The 22294-nt window shown below is 47.9% G+C and overlaps 1 protein-coding gene across 1 annotated transcript in view; it reads right to left on the reverse strand.

The window, feature by feature from the left end:
- Positions 1-3320: 3320 nt before the first annotated feature.
- The window catches only part of LOC118770086 (plexin-A4), a 266079-nt gene continuing 247105 nt past the window's right edge, over positions 3321-22294 (reverse strand). The window contains exons 29-32 of the mRNA XM_036517508.1: positions 20165-20334; positions 12537-12749; positions 5411-5561; positions 3321-3897 (exon numbers count right to left, since the gene is read on the reverse strand). Of these exons, the coding sequence (XP_036373401.1) occupies positions 3802-3897; positions 5411-5561; positions 12537-12749; positions 20165-20334 (630 nt within the window). The 3' untranslated portion in view covers positions 3321-3801. The remainder of the gene's footprint in view (positions 3898-5410; positions 5562-12536; positions 12750-20164; positions 20335-22294) is intronic.

Here is a 22294-nt window from a genome sequence, read left to right on the forward strand (position 1 = left end):
TTGATCACACAAAACAACATCTCTCCATTTGTTTCATAATAAAGTTTATTCTATATTACAAATAGTATTTTGTTCTTGACTGCAAAATAGGAATGCATTATATATTTACATACACAGGTTTATAATTAATTATAACAAAGTTAGAGAAGCTTGCCTTTTTTTCCCAAGTTTTTTTTTCTCTCTCTCTCTCTCCAAATACGATATTTTATGATATCTCCTCAAATCTGGTGATATTAAAAGTCTTTTCTAATCTGTTTCTCTATCACCTGCTGTAACACTGAACTCTGTAAGGACCCTGTGGTTCTTACAGAGGATCGAAGGTGGAAGCTTTACCGGGCGCTATGGAAACGAGGGCCGGTCCTTGCAGACGGAACTCGCTGCAGCGGAACATGAAGCAATGGAAGGGCGTATCATAATGGGATTGGGGGTGGGGGCGGAGATTAGAGGCAGTTTCAGGATAGCAGTTCCCCTATGACCACGCAGCACACAAAACATATAAAAGGGGGTGGGGTCAGGCATCATCACAGCAAATGTTTGGTGGTCGTATTAAAGCTTCGGTAGGGCTTGTGTCTGAGGACCAATCAAAAAGGACTCCCTGAATCTACTCCACTGTCTCAAAAGACAACATTTAGCGTTACCTCACTCTTTTGAAGTTTTCTGTGGCAAAACAAACAAAAAAAAACAGTCCAAGATTTTCTAATAACTAACAATAACCAAACATCCAAAATCAAAAGACACACTAAACACACACACACACACACACACACACACAGTACACACATAATCAAGAAAATAAAACAAATTTATAGTACTAAACACAAGATCTGGCATTGTTAGTCAAAATTAAGCTCCCAACCTCACGGAGTTCCAATCCAAGAGGAATTAATGAGCGTCTAATGAAGGTTGGCCGCAGAACCGAAAGGCTTTGATTTTTTTCCACCAGTCTGCTGTTCAAGCAATCTGTTCAAAAGAGGAAGTAAATTTGAACTTTAAAGAAATCTGCGCATTCTGAGTGGCTGGCTGAAACCGAAATATGCTTGTTTTTTGAAAGGTCTGCAACACCCTGCATGACTTAGCCCTGTGAAAATTAAGCAAAGATGCTTTGAAGCAAGCATGGCTTGATGAATTCCATCCAAAAAACCCTCTTCAGGACAACGTGTGTCATCAGCATCTATACAAGCCAAATCCTTACACACAATGGCATTCAAACAACAGAAAAAAATGCAACAAAATCAAATGTAATTGTAAAGACGTTAAAAAAATAAAGTACCATAATTACTGGACTACCCATCACCTTAACCTCTTAAACATATAGTACATGATCCAGGGCATTCATAGGCTTGTGGTCATTTTTCTGCTTTACCTTAATATATGTCAGAGTGTCCTGAAGGATGATGTTGTCCCTTATACTTTACAATGTCTGTTCAGTTTCCCACTTCAGCAGAAGATGGGAGTCTTCCATTGGTTTGCATACACACATTGTATGTTTCCACGCTAGTCTAAGGTGAGGATTGTAACCGACTTTAAATCCAGTAGATGCTATGGTAGCGTCTAATCACAGAAAGACAATCTACCACAAAGGCAAGACAGCGTCTGCTGGTGAGCTACTAAAAGAATGCTATGATCTCAATCCATCGTATCCAAGATAAGCCCAATCAGACAGCTTGGTCTTGAATCTCCAATTCCCCCAACTTTTTTTTTTTAAATGAATGCTTCTAGTGTCATTAAATATTTTTGTTTGCAAGGCAGTTCCATTTCATAACATCCAGATAGGTTAACATGCAAGGGTATATAATATATTTGTTTAAAGGTACCACTTTTATATTAGCGTCTAACACTTTCACATAACATGGCAATGATGGTTGAATAGGCCGACTGGATAAAGGTTCCACCTTAAGTTTGAATTATTATAATTTAACATGACAATCCACTTTTCTGTCTGATGCTTCCAAGCAAAATAAAGAAAAGGACACATCCACATCATCGCAAGACTGTTTTTTTTCTCTATGTTCCTTTTTTTTAATTAAATACATGCGCTTAAAAAGCCAGTAGGGACCCAGGACAGGCCTGGGGAGGTCTCCAAACATTCACATCACCACATCGGGCACGTTTGTCAAGGCAAAAGAAAGGTCAAAGGTCAAAGAAAGGAGGGGAGTTCTATCTTCTCTTTCGGACAATATCAGCATCTGGTAGATTTTCTCACTGCTGCTATTTGTCTTTTTTAGGTACTTTTTTTTTTTTTGCTTTTTTTGCGGCTCAGAGGTCGACGCGGGCCTCGGTGAAGGCAGCGTCCCCAACAGAGTCTCGTTTCCAGAAAATTCTCTGTGGTTCTCTACAGTGTTTGGCGGGAAATCGTGGAAAATCGTGGAAAGGAAGAAATACCTCCTGTACCTACGCACACCGAGGTCAGAAATCCATCATGGTTTTTGCACTCCGTTTTTGCTAATTCTCGTCAGCTTTCAGTTCTGGCTCCTTTTTTTGTGTCTCATGTTTAGGATGCATTCGTTTCAGATTTCGGTTTTAAAAAGCAGACTGGGTTTTGGTTTTTTTGCTGACCAAAGTCTGTTGTGTTTCCAAAAGTTCCACCGAACGAGGCCTGTCGTCAGCTTTGATAAAACCAGGAAACGGGCCTACATTCACACTGACTTAAATTTGTCTCTCTCTTTCTCCCGCAGTCACTTTTACCCCAATTTTTTTCCCCCAGCTTTCGTAACCATTGCCGGTCCTGACATTCCAGAATAAGAGTCCCAACATCCACATGGTGGTTTTCAGACGGCGTCACCTGTTGCCGATCATCTCTGTGGCGCATTGGAGAAAAAAAAACCCAAAACGGTCTGCAGTGGCGTGCGTGGCGTGGAGGAAAACCAGCAAGGTCACTGAGGTCACTGTCATCAGGTTGGAAGTGTGCTTCTTCTAAAATGTTCTACCTTCCCCTTTCCCCCCCTTGCTACTAACAATAAAATTTCATTTTTTTCTGATGCACAGAAGCTGTGTACGAAACATGAGCAGAGTAGCTTTTTTTGGAGTATACTGATAAGGAGGATGCCACTAAAGACTTATTCTATGCTGTGCAATCAAGATACTGGTTCCAAAAGAAAAAAAGAAGAAGCTCTAAGGTTCCCACCCCCTCCCCCACCCAACACCCAGCAAAGTCTTTCAAACACATTGAATATTATTAACATGACTGAGACACAGGTGGAAAACATTCATCTGTGCTCACTTTTGCTGTTCCTTCAGGACTTGGAGATACGTTGTTTGAATAGCTCTTAGCTGTAAATGCAGCATAAACTCACATAACTTTTCTTTCTGTCTTGGTTTGGTCAACAGTCAATATATATATTTATATATATATATATAGTATTTCCACCTCTGTTGCTGTTTTGTCACATTAAATGTACTAAAATTGACTTGACCCTAAAGTAGGTTCACTTCTATGCTATTGAAAAAGTTGGAACAAATGGACACCAAACTTTGTTGTGTCAGAGACTTTGTTATCAGCGGTGTTTTCAAGGCAACATAATGATAAAATGTTCTGTTTTTTTCACCCCAGGGGTTTTGGGAGTCACCAATATGGTGAGCTTCCCCACGCCCCCCCACCAACCCTCCCCTCCCCCCAGCTCGCCAGCACAGCACAGCTAATGTGATTTGAACACTTGCAGCCGGAAAAAAAAGAGAACCTTTTTTTTTTTCTTTTTTTTTTTTGTTTTGAAACATAGATGTTGAGATAGATGAGGGACAGGTCTTCGCTCAGGCACGGCTCGGTTTCTGATATCTCCCAGTGCACTCTGGGAAACGCGGTCCTCAGCTCTCAAGGCTCATGAAGGCGACCACCTGCTCCAGCTTGAAGGCCAGTCTCTGTTTCCTGGCGATGTCGTCCTGCTCCAACGCACTGACAATCTGCCGGAACAGGAGGAAAGGAGACACCAGGATATCCAGTCATTACCTTCATTAGTTTCTGTTATGTTACAGCAAGGTTATCACATTACGCTTTCAATGGGACTGGCACTTCATATTTGAAACAAGTGTCAGCTGTCTGAGAGAAGACCTGACAAGAAATGTGCAGCTGTGTACCAACTAACTATAAGTAGTTGAACTGAAAATTGTCTGTCTGTTCTGAGTGCTGACCACACGTTAATTGCTATAGTTTGAATGATAAGATATATTCATAGATTATTCACCATGGTCATTGCTCTGCATGGTTTATACCTTTTTGCCTGTAGCTCTCCACCATTTATATTGCGTTCAGTAACATCATTCCATTAGCATCACATGCACCTAACCTCATGATCCTGTGACCATTTGTAAAGATCACAGGAGGAAAGCTTTTTAACAGAGGAATACCCAGATCTGCAATTGATGTGACAGTGAAGAGTGCGCAAAAAACCCTTTGAAGATCACAAGTGCGTCCATGTACAGCGCTAACATGTACATCCTGATGAAAACAAAAATGTAAATAAAGTTCTATTTTTGGCAGGCCCCTTGATTGACAGTGATAATTTAAACTCCTTGTAGCCAGCAGATCCCATGGTACGTGTGCATGTTGTTCTTAGAAGGTTGCCGGCACGCACAGTCTCTAACCCTTACCTTTCCCATTATCCTGTGGATATTACATGTGTGCATGGCACATGACGGCCTGAATAATTTGTCCCCCAGACTGTCAGTCACCGAGCGCGTTAATCCTAAAAAGGCCCCGCGTAGATCATCAGGCGAATTAAAAAACTTCCGTGACTCCTGCTTGCCCTTTCGTGCATTGGAATGTAAATGAATTTCACGAGTGCGGCATGAGTATTTAATAATAGGAAACATAATCAAACCGCTTCAGATCTGGGGAACTTACTGCTCACTCTGATGCCATCATGTTATTTTTATGCATATTTGATATAATCACACACACACTCTCTCCGTATATAATAGTATGCATAAATGGTACGCGTTAAAGTGCCAGTAATTGCCATATTTTTACATATGACACATTCCGGCTTTAAAATATGTAAAATATGTAAATAGCCATGATACACTTGCTTTTGTGCATTACCATACATGATGCATTAAAATGAATGACTTTTTCATTAGATAATTCTAAGTAATAATGCTATACCATTTTACATATCAATTAAAGTTGATAAAGAGCAAGTTGACAGTGATTTTTTTTCATATTCTGTCTGGTCAGAATGATGTTACAATAATCATTGCTTACTGCAAGGTGGTTCCTGCCCGCTGTCTCCAGTACACAAATCTGAAAGAAACTACATGTCCTTGAAAAGTGTGCTCTGACATGGTGGCCATTTGACTACTTGTGTTTAGTTTATATGGACCTTGACTATTGTAATGGAGCTGTCCCTGTGAACTGACAGCAGGGGGGAGAGCAGCGTTTCACAGAGGTTGTGTCAGCGTTTGCAGGGCACCCTACCTCCTCGCTGTATTTGCCCACGTAGGAGTAGATCTCGCTGAGGGAGCTCATGCTGTTGAACTCGTGCATGTGCATGCGGGACTGCTCCGCCAGGTAGGCGTTCATGTCCTGGTCACTGATGGCCGGCATCCTGCTGATGTCCGAGTAGTACCTGCAGGATGAGAAACATGCACGCGCTCATGATGAGACATGCACATACACACACACAAACACACACACACAAACATACAAACATATACATACTACCACAAGGTACACACTCACCGTGTGTCATGCACCTGACTTTTTTTTGTTTTCAGTTCTCTACAAATCATATATACAAAGTCAAGGACTACAGTATATATCTGTAGCGGCTAGCTAAGGACATTTATCCCAAGAAAAAATGAATGAATGTATACAAACACAAACACACATACACACACACACATACACACAGATACACACTTAATGCAGTCTGAAACCAAGGCAGGTAAGGTAAGGAGAGTGCGTGGGCGTTTGTGATTGGGAATCGGCCCAAGGTGTCCTTCAGCGAGAGCCGTGCTATTTCACACAGCACTCCAAAAAATGTTCAAGTTCTGACAGCGGAGCCCAAAATCCAGTTAAAAGTGACACGGCCCTGACTGCGCCCCGCTCCGACTCTAACAGGATTTCCAGCGCCACCGAACTCACAGACGCGTCCTCTACATCCATGCATGCACAATAGCATCAGAAGCCACAGGGACAAACATGGCAGGGGAAGCTGCGAAAATGACTCCTTTCCCCAGTTTGTTCAATTCAACAATCAGCTCCTTTCCGGGTTATTAAGTGTCAGATGTCTTTTTCTTACAGGGAGGAGGGGGGGTGGGTGCCTCTTGCGGTTTTGCACGATTTGTATCAGGAGTGACAGATCCCCCTCTGTGCACCCCAACCCCCCCTCCCCTCCCCGCCCCCCTTCCACCATTCCAGCCCCCCTTCCACCATCATTAAGTGCCTTGGTTAGACCGTGTGGCTCTGGAGAACAGTGGCGAGTGGCGATGGCTCATACTATGCCCCACGCCCTTGTGAAGAGGGCTGAAATGGAGCTGAAAACTCTAAAGGACACTTGGGGGGGCGGGGGGGGGGGGGGGGGGGGGGGGGGGGCTGTGCCTCCTCCCTCGGCTCTGGGCTTCAGGCGGGTCCGCACTGACGACCAGACAAAAGAGCGCTGGAGGAGGGGAGGCAATCAGTCACTGTCACCTGCAGCTGCGCCGCCCCTGTCAGCTCGTTAATTAAACTCAATCATTTACATTTTTAATGCCCGCCACTTGACACCTTCTGAACACCCCGAATCACGCTTGATAATAGCTTGTGTGTTACACAATTAGTGAGTGGACGGCCCAGACGAGTTAACCCGGGTGACTGACGGGCGGGCAGGCAGGCGCCCCTGGTGCATCGTGGGCTGTCAGGGGGGGACAAGGAGCTTTGCGTTCGAGGGCCTCCTTGCACCTGCTGATGGCTTTTGGGAAGATTTCGGGAGGGGCTAGAGAGGTCTGGGGGGGCAGTCATTGCTCACACAGACTATACAGCAAGCTCTTTGGAGCACGTGGTCCAGGCCATGGTCTACGGTCTATGGTCCAGGTCATCCATACATCACACAGGTGATCAGAGCGCCGCCATCGCGTTTGAATCTCTGCTTTGGAATGGGGCAGTGCCAATGAAGTCCAGATCAACCCCCCTCTGGATTTAACAGGAAGGGACAGGTTTCAATTCACATGGGAGCATGCGTGGTTGCCCTGGTGAAGTATGTACTGACTCCTCAGTTAATGTGGGTGGGCAGAACCTCAGTTACCATAGATATGGAATTAGTAGACTACATAAATACCACCAACTGAGAAAGCATCTCCTGCTATTGATTGTACTGAGCTTTAGCTGCCTATAAGGATCTTTGACTAGTGACCATGTGACACAAATATACTTTTTAACATAAAGAAAAAGAAAACACATCTGAGTTCAGCGGACTTGAACTGAACTCTTGTCACCACTTTCCCTACACCCCTACGGATACAGCCGAGTGTAACTGCTGTTTGAAGTCCCGGAATGTTCCGCTGATCAAATGAGAAGCCAAATGAACTGTGGCACCCGAGTGGCGTGCGAATCGCTTCGGCTCACCTGCGGCTCACCTGCCCCTACGCGCCCCCTGCGCTCTCGGCGGGCTCCTAAAACCGACCGCGGGCACAGATTTTACAAGCAGCCGCTTGGCAGCCGGCACTAGTGATAAAGGCGGGAGTGCCCAGCGGTGTGCATTCAGATGTTCTCGCACCCAAAGGCAGAGCAACATGGAATGGCTCTTTCACATTACATTGCATTACACTCAATTAGCAGACGCTCTTATCCAGAGCAACTTCCAGCACAGCGCTCCTTTAGAAGGCAGGAAACAGCATTTCTGTAGTTTTGTGTCACCAAAGGAAGTGTTTCAGAGAAACAGAAACGGCCATCATAATGTCCATAACGGTAACACCACAGTTAGTGTGGTGTAGTGGCAAGGAGCAGGGCTCATATCTGACAAGGTTGCTGGTTCCCCATTCCACACTACTGTTGTACCCTTGGGCAAGGTACTTAACCCCCAATTGCCTCAGTAAATATGCAGCTGTATAAATGGATAAAATTGTAATTTGCTATGGATAAGAGCGTCTGCTAAACGACAATAATGTAAACTACAGTCGCTGCAATATAGTCATTATCATAGCCTACTGGAGCCTTGTGTGAATGCCTTTTCCCCTGAGGGCTGTTGTGACAGTGATTAGGGCAGTGACAGTTGACCAACGGGGACATAAGGAGTTTCTCCACACAGTTTATTTCACAGATTACCAAGATGGTCCCTCTGGGACCAAAGAATTATATTTGCCAACAAATAACGGCCGTCCTCATCCAGGCTGACATTCAATTTCCACTCCAAGTTAAACCTCCTGTCCCCTATTTACACGATCGGGTGTTTACTGAAGCAGTTCAGGGGAGGTGCCGAGCTCCAGGGTGCAGCTGTAGCATCCTGCCTAGGAGTTGGGGTCCAGAGCCCTGGCCGCTGTTCCCATGAAAGCCTGTATCTGGAGGTAGGGACAGAGAGTGGTGCTGCTGTGCTGCAAAGCATTGTGGGTTGGGGAGACACTGGATGCAGATTGCCGTTTGCAGGGCGCTGCATTAAATTTGCGTGGAATGGCTGTACCTGAAGCTGGCTACCCCGGATGAGACCCCTGCCGTGAAGAGGCCTGCAGTAAAGCGAAACCATTGGCGCTGATTAGTTGCGACATGAACCTGCTCCCTTGCGGGTGTGTGGGCTTGTGCCTGTGGGAACGCCTGTTTCCCTTACGCGCCGTTGCAAAGCCGCAGCTCCGCCAAACGCCCGCCGTCTCCCGTTCACGCCAATCCGAGGGCTCCCCACTCCCCAAGCGCGGGCGCACTTTCTTCCTCTGTCTCCTCCTCCCTGCCCTCCCCTAGATCCAGCTCCTCTCTGCCTGTTTCCCAGCTCCTCCAGCCCCTCTGCCACAGCACGTTACGCAGACAGAACGGCTTAATCACAGCTCAGTTCCTCCCATCACCCTGCCCGTCCGTACATAACGCTCCCGCTACATTGCCACAACTTTACAGGAATGTTGCGGGGGTGGTGCCGAGCCCGTGGGCCGCGTGGCTGGTTTATTTTGGTGTGTGGGGCAGGCTGGAGGCAGAGGCAGAGGTGCGGGCTGCGCTCTGCGCGGGAGGGCGCGTGTTGTTGTGTCAGCGCCGTTTTGTTGGCTGTCACCGAGCTGTCGCCGCGGCGACGCTGGGAGGGAGGCGCGGGCTCCCAGGTGCGGGGTGGAGATTGGGGTGACAGTGTGCGGGCTGGCGGGCGAGTTTGAAAACCCGTGAAGGCGTGTGACAGTTTAATTTACAGCACCCCCCGCCACATTGCTGAGAAGGGGGAGAGAGAGGAAGAGAGGGAGAGAAAGAGAGAGGGAGGGAGGGAGGGATGGAGAGGGGGAGAAAGACAGGGAGAGAGGGAGAGGCAGACAGAGAGACAGGGAAGGAGGGGGGGAATGGGGGCAGGGGAAGAGAGGGACAGGAGGAGAGGGAGAGGCAAAAGGAGAGAGAAGGAAGGGGAGAGAGAGGGAGACAGTGCACACACACACACACACACACACACACACACACAGACACACACACACACACACAGACACACAGACACACACACACACAGTTCATGTCATGTTACTCTATCTTTTGCTGAACTTGTGTAAGCTCTGTTTTTGTTCTTGCTTTGGCAATACGAGAACCAGCTTGTCATGCCAATAAAGCTGGCTTCTCCAAAGCCTTGCTGGCCAGAGCTGCCCTGCATTCACTATAGTGACCACTAGGAGCAGGACACCGCCACTATACATCATCTATGAGGAGCCACTGATGGACAAATCAACTTTAAACACAGGCAGAGAGCTTAGCCGCCACAGCCGTGTCACAGGGACTCATTTCTACAATATTTTGGCTACCTTCGTCATTTTCATCTGAATTCAAGGCACACTCTGCAAAAAAGCAAGCATCTGTTAAATATCACCAAATTCAAACATATTCATAAGATCCCTGTTGCTTCAGCGGTGGATTCAGTCCTGCCAGACTCCTCTGTCCGGGTGATGGAAGAGGGAGGAACGCCGAGTACGGAACGCACAGTGCGGAACGCTGCGATTAGAATCTTATCACAGGCAGAATTTAATGTGGCTGCCAGGATTGGTCAGCTGAGACGGCTCATAATGCCATCTGACACATAAACAATTCACTCTGTAGCTGGAGGTCAACATATGAGATGGCAGAGAGACGTGCCGAGTAACTCAAGGACAGGCCTGTTATTAACACACCATCTCACAAGTGAGTTATTAATAGCCCATACCATTTACAGACCTGTTATTAATACTCCACAGCATTCACAGACCTGTTATTAATACTACACATCCTTTACAGCCCCGTCATTAGTATTACACAGCATTTACAAACCTGTTATTAATACTATATCCTTTACAAACCTGTTATTAACACTATATTCTTCACAAACCTGTTATTAACACTACATAGCATTTACAGACCTGTTATTAATACTACACAGCATTAACAAACCTGTTATTAATACTACATTCTTTACAAACATGTTATTAATACTACACAGCATTTACAAACCTGTTATTAATAATATCCATCCTTCAAAGATCTGTAAGTATACCCCTTTTATTAATACTTCATATCATCAACAACCCTCTTATAAACAACTCACAATCAATCTAGTTTAACTCTTTTAATAACAATCTGCATCAAGTTTAACCCTGTTATTAACAATCCACATCAAGTATAGCCCTGTTATTAATACTCCACATCTTGTGACAAACAAGTGTGTTTTGAAAAGCCCTAGAACATACTGGGAAGCACTGTTTTGTAAATGTTCATGTTCTCTATGGTCATGATCTCTTCAGAGAACACACTTATGATGGCATTGCTGAGGGAAGACAAACAGATTATGACTCTTGTGGTTGCCTCCCAATGAAATGAGATTTTCTAAGACATCCTTAATTAAGACAAAACTCCCAGATTATTCTTCCACTTTTCAGGTCCATTGCTGGTGGAATGAGCAGCAGGTCAGAGACCTCAACAGACAGGGGTCTCATCTGGACCTCACTGCTCTGTGTATCCCAAACCACAAAGAAGTGGTTTCTGCTGTTTCCTGTTAAGGCTCACAAAGTGATTGTGACTGAAGTAATGTGCATCCACATTCAACTCCTTTAAATCAACACCGCCCCTGTACGCAAACACCCCAGAAAGAAACTGCCTCTCCCTGCAAATGTATAGATCATGACAGATAAACAGAGGGGCGTTGAGTTACCCGGCTCTCCGCGCACAAGCGAAGCGTACCCCCCTGACCTTAGGCAGATGCTGTGGTTCCTTTAGCTGCCAGGGAATAAATGCTTTTTAACTGCTCTGGAGGCCTCATATTTTATTCAGCGATGCGCCAAATAAATTTAATAAAACTCTCATTTTAACAAATTACCAACATCGCCGCGCGGCGTTCTCATAAAGTGGCGGGTGCGCTCGCTACATTAAAAACTGCGCGGAGCTCGCCAGGCCCCCCCAGAGCTCCTGTTTGCTTCACTAAACGCACCCCTGGCCCATAGATCACCGGCCCGCCGCCTCCTTACAGAGGCAGAGAGGCAGCAGCTATCTGTTTTATTACTGCTGGTAATGAAAGCCAAGGGGGGCCGGGGAGGAAGAGGAATATTTTGTGCAGTTTGTGAGGGGAGAGACCTCTCGGTTCAACTGTTCATTTGTCAGTGCCGGGACCCTCTGGCCTTCTTTTTGCCGTTTTACATCGCATTAAGTATTTAGTGGTTGCCCTAATGCAGATGGCTTATGCAGCATGCATTTCTTACACATTTTCGCGCTGAAGACGGCTGATATAACACCTTGTTCAAACACACGGCAGCTTTGCCCTGTGGGGACGTTCGAACCTACGGCCTCCTGGTCACAAGCCCCGCTCCCTGACTCCCTCGCCTCATAGGTCGTTCTTTTTGGAGCCTTTCCCAGGAAGTGACACCATTACCCCTTTCGTGTCCCTCTATCACATGTTTCCATAAGAGTATTTAGCTGCTCTTGGAGGGCCCTAATGGACGGCCCGTTTACCTCGGAACAGCAGAACATGTATGAACCTGCATCTTTGGGCAACAGTGGAACCTGTGAGAACCTGCTTCTCTAGGAAACAGCAGAACCTGTTAGTGAGCAACTGTCTCCTTCTCATCCATCTAAGCGCACTTTGTCAGCTTGTATTGATTGCATTTCTACACCACATTTCTAAATCCTCAGTTTAAATGGGAATAAGTATCATTTGAGGGGTAACCGAGCACAAACAAAGTGCTGTATTACTTAACTCCCTGTGAATTGCATTTGGTTTAGAACAAGGCTGGGTTCACTAAAACACTTCGAGAGGCAATATATGCCAGTGTTGCATACCTGAACCCTCTCCTCCTAGCTCTTGCAGCTACAGATCTAACAAATGTTCTTGGATCTTACGGAGACCAGAGGGGTCAGAATGCTCCTGAGCGAACACACGTGCGAACACACACACACACACACACACACACACACACACATCAGCCATCACACCCACCTCTCCACCCAGCTTTTGTAGCTGGGGATGTCCTTGGCATAGAGCAGCTTGTTGGAGGGGGAGTCCTTGCCCAGCCGATGCTCGGAGGTGGAGCAGGAATCCATGAAGGTCTGGGCCACCACCGACAGGCAGGCGTCTGTGATGCTGCTCTTGTGGATGTCGAAGACGAACTGCGGGTTCTTTATCACATTCACCCAGAACCTCAGAGGTAGGCTGCGGAAAGAACAGAGACCTGCAGTCAACCTCTCACTGCTACAAGGGTGCAGGGAACCAGACTTAACATCCTCTCTGACTGCAACACAAAGAACCAGGAATACCATCTCACTGACTGTGCCATATAGAATCAGGGACACCATCTCATTGAATGTAGTCCAGAGAACTGTAAATAACTTCTCTCTCTGAGTAGCACAAAGAATCATGGTTAACATCTCACTGTGTGTAGCCCAGAACATGCTAGAACATACTAGAGTTTTTTAATTACACAGACAGGCAAAGTTACAGAGGTAAAGCTGCGGGTAAAACACCCAGCACTGAAATGAATGCGCAGGCAGCGTGTTACTGAGGGATAATTAGCAGTGGGAGAACGAGGCTAAATGAGCTCAGTAAGATGCTGTGTCCCGTCCACTGCTGGCTGAACTGAGCCAACTACTAACCACAGCAGAACGGGGGGACTGACTGGTTCAGCTCAGTGCGCTGTTGCCATCACGACTCCGGCTATTACGTGGTTGGAGAGGCCTCAGCCTGCCCTAATGACTGTCACCGAGGGAGGGGAGGACACTGATGTTGCTGTTAATGTGCTGTATCAGGAGCCGGTTCGGCTCGATAAAGCCGTCCACCCGAAACAGGGACGGTTGCACACGTGTGAGAAATAAACCGCCGCAGGGAACTCGGCTGTTGCCGCCGGTGGCCCCCCCCTCGGCTTTGATGTTTACGCCGCTCGTGTGGCTGCCCGGCGAGCTAAACACACAGCTTCCGAAGCTCGCTCACTTATTCACCGGTGAAAGCACAGCCCGTGAAGTGGGCGTGCTCTTGTGTGGCGGTGCTACGACGATGCCGGCTGTAGCCAGACGCCCCCGCGGCTGGTGTGTGACCGTTCCCGGGGTACCCATGACTGAGCATCCTCCTTTAGGCTAATAACTCCAAAGAAGAAGAAAAAAACAGGAGGAGATGCGAGATGCTGCAGTCAGCTCGACCGATTGACCGCTCTTCGAACATCAAAGGAGGAGAAAAAAAAAATGCGTGCAAATGCAATCATTTTGGGACCTGTCCCCTGCCCAACGTCACTCATCTGTGACAGCTACACAAAAGAGGATTTGTGGGGGGGGGGACCTCCAGTATTATGGCCTCAAATTAATCTGAGGGAATCATCAGGGATTAGCGCAGGGATCAAAAGGATATAACCACTGCTGCTGCAGAGCCGTGATTGTTGGCAATCTGGCACGTCGGGCTGGGGCGAATAGTGGCACTTCCAGGGGGCCAGACAAAGAAAAAAACGAATGTGTGTTTGTCCGTGGGCTTACCACAATGACACCGAGGGTGTGCCAGACCGGAACAAAGATATTAAAATGAAGGCTGTTCCTGGTAGAGCGCCGGGGGTGGAACGGGGCGGGAAATGGGGTGATTCTATGTCGCGGGGCGCCTGGCATGTCCCGCCCACATCAAAGTTGGTCAGCGGAGGCCATGCTGGGGTCTGGTTGGCACGTGGGGTCGGAGCTCATCTTGTTTTTAATGGTGGGAAGCTCCTTCACCCATTGGACGGGGTGGAAAGCCATTACAGAGCCACTGTTCTAATTCATCTCTGTAACAATGGCTGCCAAGAGGAGATCGCGTCACCCGATAAAGCCCAAACTATGGGATGACACACCCAGAGCAGCGCAGGTTTACTAATCTACACTGATACTTATCTTGCCCAGAGTAACACAGGTTTATAAATCTACAATGATACTTGTAATAGTATCTAATACTTGTAACTGAGTATCGCAGGTTTACTGATTTACAGAGATACTTACGACACTCATCTACACTGATAATGCACACACTCAGATTAGTGCAGTTTTACTAGTCTACACTGAGAGCCGACACAGCCAGAGCGCTTGTGTCTGTTGTGAACACCGAGTCACACAGAAGGACAGTCTCTGATCTTTATCATCTGGTTCCATGTCTTCTGAATACTGTAAGCGGTAAACATACATCACTTCCTAGATGGGAAGGAAGGAAGGAAGGACAAGGAAGGACAGCTGCTGGCCAATCCTCAGACATCAACTCTTGCAGGATGTAGAGTGCGCACTCACACACTCATGCACGCACATGCACAGATTGGGCCTTAAGCTCTGCAGATCACATACCAGCAGCGCCATTGTCTTAATTAAGACTTGCTTAGCAGTGAGCGCGTGCATATGCGTGGGCCTGGGATCTCTCCATTGTTATTAGGACAAGGGAGATTTGGAGGGAATTAGTTTGGCTCCCCTCGGCATACATTGCGTGAGCTGAAAGTGGGGAAACCTCATCCCAGGGGCTTCAGACTGCCCAGTCCTTTTCCCTTCGGCCCAGTGGCATCTTTCACACCCACTCTCAAAACAGGGGCCGGCCTCCCAGGGAGAGCGGTACCGGACTCTGCCTGTTCTTTCACAGTGTGTTCCTGAACAGCCCAACAGATGTTCTGCTGTGGCCTTTAAAAGGCACCAGGCCTGCTTCATTCCCCATATTCCTTTAAGGGACAAGAATGGAATGAATCTAAATGTTAACCCACTTAATTGAATATCACGGATCTGGCATGGCTGTAATTGTGTGTTTTACAGAGCTGTACTGAAACACCAGATGCAATCTGGTATTTACGTCCTTTTTGTGCAAGGTTTGGAATTGATCACAGGGCTCTGACCGGGTCTCAGTGGAAGTATTTCTCGCCCATACCTTTAAGATAGTTAAAACGTGTCCTTAACATTGCTGAGCACCAAGCCCACTTCAGGTTAATGCCTCTGAGTGTCTTACGCTTTCATTTATAACGAAAGCATCATATATTTTTTTTTCACAACCGCAATCTCACTGGTAAGCGTCAGTGCGTGGGTGAGTTTAACCTTGGCCGGTCCATCGAATGACAATTAAAACCTTGTATGAGTGCACGGTGCACAGAGGAAATGAGACCGCCAGACGCTATACAGGTTCACACAAAACGGCAGGAGAGACTCATCCAGACACCTGCGCAGGGAAGGTTGAGCCGGAGGGCCGAAAGGGGCAAGGGGTTGATGACATATGTCTTTGGTCGTGTTAGTGGGCGGTAGCTCTGATGTTTGAAGCCTCTGCGTTTGCTATGACACTCATTGCTCGTGGGAGATGCTGGCTCGCCAAGGGGAGCCACGGGGTCTCTCGTCAGGGGGCTGGGAGATGAGGGGGCGTCGAGATGGAGGGAGATCCCAGGGCACTGAAGCGCGGAGGTCGGAGGGAGGGCATCACCTGAACGTCTCTCAAAGTGGGCCTCACACGCAATCCGTGTGAGGGTGGAATCGAATTTTGTCCAGGGGGTGGGGGTGGGTGGGGGGGAGGCTGGCATTTGTCTTCCTGGCTCATTTCCTTCATTCTCTTCTAGAAACCTCTGTTTGATTAGGGCCATAGAGTGTCATTAAGGTGCACTATGATTTGGGCTGTGGCCTGATTTCCCTTCATGAGGGTGCAGTATGTTTGAAGCTTTGTGAGGACCCAGTATAGACTTTTGAGGCCAAAGTGATCCATCCAGTGTCTGTCTGTCCATCATCCACCATGTGCTTGCTATAAAATTGGATGTAGTCATTTGTTCATATGTAATTTGATCATTAACTGTGCAGGACTGCAGAATTTTTCATTTGCATTAAAGTGGGTTTTCAATTTTTGGGTAATTACAAAAAAAAATTACATGATTGTTTTTTTTGTTGATCAACGATGATTTTTAACGCAGAGGCATTGAAAAAAAATACAATGTTCAAAAGAGATGTTCATCCATGGTTTCCGTTCTTACATGTCTTCACCCCTTACTAACATTGCACACGCTGAAGTTCTGTTCTGGGCACACACGCAGGTGTGCACACGCAACACCCTTATTCATGCATTCTCACAGTGCAGCATGCTTAAAGGCCGCAGCAGGGTAACTCCGACTCAACCCACAAAGGCAGGGATGAGATTTACCGCGGTGGAGAAGGCGTTAAAGTTTACCGCTTTGTTTTATCCCCGATGAGCGGGCTGCACGGATTTAAGCGCTCGCTAAACCTTCGCCGTGAGTGCCCAAGTCAGACCGCTGTGACGGTTATTCTCCACTAATGCCGCTTAAACTCTGCCGCTCGGTGGCTACAAAATGCACCGAAATCGTCTGTTCTAGTTCATTTTAACAAGGAGCAAATTAAATTCAGTCGAAGATCGTCAAAGTGAATGTAAGAGAAGTAAATGTGAACCGAAGAAGTGTTTTCAAGTACGCATGCATTTTTACCGGCATGCGTTTCACACACTGTTCCAAATGCGATGGGAGCCATGCCTTCATGGCCTTACGTCAGTCGCTGACTCTAACTTGAACGCCCCTGCGTTGCTCCCGCGAATGCTTACTAACGATGACCTCACCCTATTAGCAGCAGAGGTGGACTGTAATGGTCATAATGACAGAAGAGCAGCTTTTAAGAGGAAATTTGTGCGTCGGGGGGGTGACGATGTCAGTGAGTCACAGCTGCCTCCACTGAAACGGAGTTATGATATCACTTTCAGTGCTCTAATCTAATATGCATTACACTGCTTTTTTCAGTATGGTGCCCAGATGATCTGAATGGCTTCCTAATGTTTTTGAGAAACCCGCAGCGACGACATAATCACAAATACAGCACTGCATTTGACTTTTAAAAGGCCTCTGAATCAAATGCGGCTAACCATGCCTGTGCTTGTGTTCTCTTCTTGCTTTGAGGACGCACACTTTCTTCAGATAGATATGAAGTTCACTAAATTGATTTCAAACAGTAGTCACTGTATGGAGCCAGTCTAGTCGTTTTATATCTATGGCTGCCACTGTCTCCTGCCTCTCTGAAGTCCGGTGAACACAGGCAGCCCGAGACCAAAGCATCTTGGGACATTAACGTTTCCCTGACGACAGGGGCTAAACTTTGCTGATAATCCCTGCTTTGATCTTCTGAGAATGCGCACAAGAAAAGAACTGGAAAATAAAAAAAAAAAACGTGCTCGGATTTAAGGGGTAAGCCAGCTGTTACAGTCCTCCCCTCCTATTGGCGTAGAGGTAAATTATTCCTCTATTCTTCTGAAGAATCGCAGGATGGATAATCTCGCCAGGGTAGACAGGATGAGTACACAACAGCCATGCGAGCACTGTCGACTGTGTGATGTCGTACCTGTCTGCAGTTAATGACCTGTGCGACATAAGGCTTTTATAATGCACTGGGCCTTGGCCTTTGTGACCTCACACAATAAAGGGGCGGGCTTTGGAATATTCTCTGCTCCGTTTCGAATACGCTCGCCAGAACATGCAGAGAAAAGCGCCTGCGGGACAGGAGAGAGGGCTGCGTTACAGCGGAGCCGGGTGCCCGGCGTTCTGCGGCACACGCGCATGGTGATAAATGGCTACTTAACATCACCCGCTTATGAGAGCGCGTCCATTAACGCGACCTGCCACGCTCTCAGAAAACACTTAACGCGCCTGCGGACGGCGTAATGACACTGGCGCAGAGAAGAATTAGGTCCATAAAGCAAAGTAAACACCCGCCAACCCCTCCGCCCCCTCCTCCCCCTCCCCCTCCCCCTCCCTCCCCACGCCACCACGCGGGGGCTCTCATGTGGCCTGGGTGGCCATGTTGCGCTTCAGCGGGGCGACGAGACCGATGAGCGATGATGGCTCGCTGGCGGAGGGGAGAGGCTAATGAAGGATTAGCATGCAGCCTCACGCGTGCACACACACACACCCCGAGTCTCGTTTGCCTGCCCCCTCTCTAATGAACTCGTTCATTTAACCCCGCCTCCACCCCTTCCCAAAGGGAACAAGGGTTTAAATTAATCAGCCTAAAATTAATTTGGAGACGGTTCTCCACCTCTTCCCCCTTCGTCGCCACGGAGACAGCTGCCATAGTTTGCTGGGCGATGTCAGGGCTCGGTGAGTGGGAATTGGATATCCTTCTATGCATGCGTTGAGCTGAGGAAACTGTACACCAAGCTTTATGCTACCAGTGCCAGGGTGGGAACGGACATTGTCACTGTGTTACACACACACACACACACAAACACACACACAGCCTATGATACATACAGACACAAACACATAGTCAATCTCACACACATATGCATATGGTCTATAATACACATACACAAACACACAGTCTATCACTCACATGCACACGGTGAGACGGAGGACTTCCTGAGCTCTCCATTATAGGCTTGACTGCTCACTCACCCCCATCTCCATCTGTAAATGCTGTGCTCATAAATACACTGACGGACATACTCATTTTCCCCCTGATGAATGGAACGGGGGCGGGGGGTGTAAATGACCGCAATTTTCCCTCTGGTGGGGGCGCCCAGGTGGACGGAGCAGACCTCTGGGTTTTGGGGGGGGGGGGGGCCTGTTATCATTTACCGGGGTCCTGGAGGCCCCACTAATAATTGCACAGCCAACACATACCCACCGGTTTGATCTGCCAGTATGACCCCGTGCTGATGCTAGCTTTTGAAGACGCTAATAACACAAAGCAAAATTCGTTTCACTTTTCCCAGCGCCCGCGTCCGCGGCGGTCGTGATCCGGTGCCGCCATATCCTCCAATTACCGCCAACCCCCGGGTTCCTTCCCTCTGCAGGTCCAGCCAACCTCCGTCTAATTTCGCTGTAATGAGAAGGTCCCTCTCTTGTTCGTGTGGTGCTGAGATGAGCCGTGTCTCTCTCCCTCTCTCTCTTTCTCTCTGTCCCCGCGTGTGACAATTGCTCACGGCTCAGCGCTCGCATTCACCTGTGCCGTTCAGAGGTGCATTGCGCGCCCAGCTCGGCCGTCAGAGGCGCGCGGCAAGCTCGGCCCGGAGGACAATGGGCCTCTGATGCTGACAAAGGCGGAGCCGGCCCTGCCACGGCCAAACAAAAGCGGGAGACAACGGGGGCTGAGGAGCCGCGGGGCTTGATTAGGGAGTGACGCGCTTATTAGCGTGTCCCTGTCTGTCACTCGTCCTGCTCGGTGGCAGAGGGGGGGCGTCAGAGCGGAGGGGTGTGTGTGGGTCGGGGAGGTGTAATTACGCAGGAGCCTGAATGCCATCCGTCGCCCACCACCCCACCCCCGCCCCCCCCCCCCCCCCCCCCCCCCCCCCCCCCCCACATGACTGCACGCCTGCAGGACTGAAGCCTGCAACACCACTGTAACTCGGCCAGACCGCCTTAGGCTCTGTGCTCCAGCACACACAGTCTTATATAATACACACACACACGCACACACTCACACACACACACGCAAGCAAACATCTCTGTGCAGAAGTCCTTAAAATGAATGGAAGGAACTGGGGGTAGAAGTGTGAGGACTAATGAAAGCCTGGGCATGCTGCTGGCGGGGGGAGAGGGTCTGTCCCCGGGAAGCTTCTGGACTGAGGGCACAGACAGCACCGGCAGGGTGGGGGGGGCGGGGGCACACTCTCACCAGTTGCTCTTCCACGTGTGGCGGACGTGCGGGTCATGGATGCCGTGCTTGTCCGCCTGCTCGTCCAGGAAGTCGAACATGTACTTGATGGCGAGGGGCAGGGCGCTGCCGCGGTGCGCCGTGCTGAAGATGGTCTCGAACAGGTCGTCCACAAACTTCTGCAGCGTGCCCTGCGGGAGGGAGACACGGGCAGGCAGGTCACACACAAACAGGGCACACTGAAACCCACAGGGTTTACACACCTGCACTGAAACGCATACACAAAAAAGACACACCGAAACACACACACACACACACACGTGCGCGCACAGACACACACACACACACACACAGAAACATACACACACACAGAAACACACACACACCAAAACACACACATACACACACACTGAAACATACACACACACACACCCAAACACACACACACACACACACACACCTAAACACACAAATACACACACTGAAACACACACGTACACACACACAGAAACATGCAGATACACACACACTGAAACATACACACACACACACACACACACAGTGAAACACACGCATACAAGCTGAAACACAAAAATACCCACTCACACATGCACACATACACCAAAGCACACATGGTTTAAACACACAACTACACTGAAACATGCCTTTCACACATTGAGTGCAGAAATTTCAGCAGCGTTCATGTCTAAGGTTTTTTCCCAAAGGCATTGAAGCAAAAGCAATCTAGGTAAATTCAAATAAATGACCCTAATAATGTCTAAATCTCCAAAGCCTCAATAGAAAATTGTTCTAATCAGGGAAAATGCCAGCACATCCCACCATAGCTTTCTTTTCTCACAGCACAATGGGCTAACAAACCCATACAGCAAAGAGGAGTCATTTCAGCCCCTCATTCCCTATGTTAATGTACTTTTCCTTCCTTAATGCACAGAAGTACAAACACTGTCAAGGAGTGAAGTGTAAAGTGTCACGGTGTGGCCCCACAGCGTGTGTGTGTGTTGCGTCTGTCAGAGGCAACGGCAGCTCAGGTGTGAATCTCCCCATTTTAATGGGAAATAGTTACATTTCACAGTTCACTTTAATAAAATCGGCGAGCAGGCGCGGAATCTCTTAAGCGGCTTTGTGCGGCGGGATTAGCTCCCACACTTCGCCATTGACCGTAATTTGATTTAATGCTGTCGAGTTTCAGGGTGAGAGGAAGAAAAAATCTAATCCACTTGTTAAAGAAAAGAGAGAGAGGGAGAGAGAGAGAGAGGGAGAGAGAGAGAAATGAAACGATAGGATGCTGAGAGCCGCAAGCACGGCTGCGTGAGGTGCGTACGGTACAACAGTGGTGAACACGATCACACTCCTCTCAAATGGCTACCGGAGGAAAAATACATATTGGAAAAAAAGCTGAATCCTGTTAGCTGACAATCACAGGGGTAATTCTATACTGTCCCACAGTCCTGATAGCTTATCTGCCTGTAAAGATGAAAATGCATATTTCTCCCTCGCTCCCTGTCTCCGTAGCGACGACAGCAGGGGGGCTGAAGCCACAAGAGATGTTAATATGAAAAAAAGCTATATGAATTTTTTTTTAAAAAATCCCTGACTTTCACCTTCAGAAAAGCTAGATGTTATAATCCGTGCCCAGCATATATATGTGTGTGTGTGTGTGTGTGTGTGCAGTCATTTAGTCAAACTGTCATTAACTGGCTAGGAAATATACCTGGTAATTCAGCCAAATTGGTATAAACTGCCTGTAAATACATGTGGTCAATCTTCTGGATGAGGGACGTCTTTTTGGTTTTTAAACCAGGACGAGGGAGAAGGAAGAGTGACGGTGACGGGCGTAATACTCGGGACGTCATCTCGCGCAGCGGACCCCGGGTATTTATCGGGCGAGGTGAGATCCAAATGCAGTCAATTACAGCGTTGTCACGGCAATCATTTTTCATGAAGAGAGATGCCACCGGATAAACTGGCGATTCCGCAGAAAAACAATCCGTCTGAGGAAATGACACGACGCCCTTGTCCCGGACTGGGTAATCACAGGGATATTCTGTGCGTGTCAGCGTATGTATTAATTACACGCCATTCCTCAGAGCTCGGAACACCCGCTTTCTTGCGGTCAGGGTAATAGAGAGA

The sequence above is a fragment of the Megalops cyprinoides genome, chromosome 23 (assembly GCF_013368585.1).
Source record: "Megalops cyprinoides isolate fMegCyp1 chromosome 23, fMegCyp1.pri, whole genome shotgun sequence".
Classification (NCBI taxonomy): domain Eukaryota; kingdom Metazoa; phylum Chordata; class Actinopteri; order Elopiformes; family Megalopidae; genus Megalops; species Megalops cyprinoides.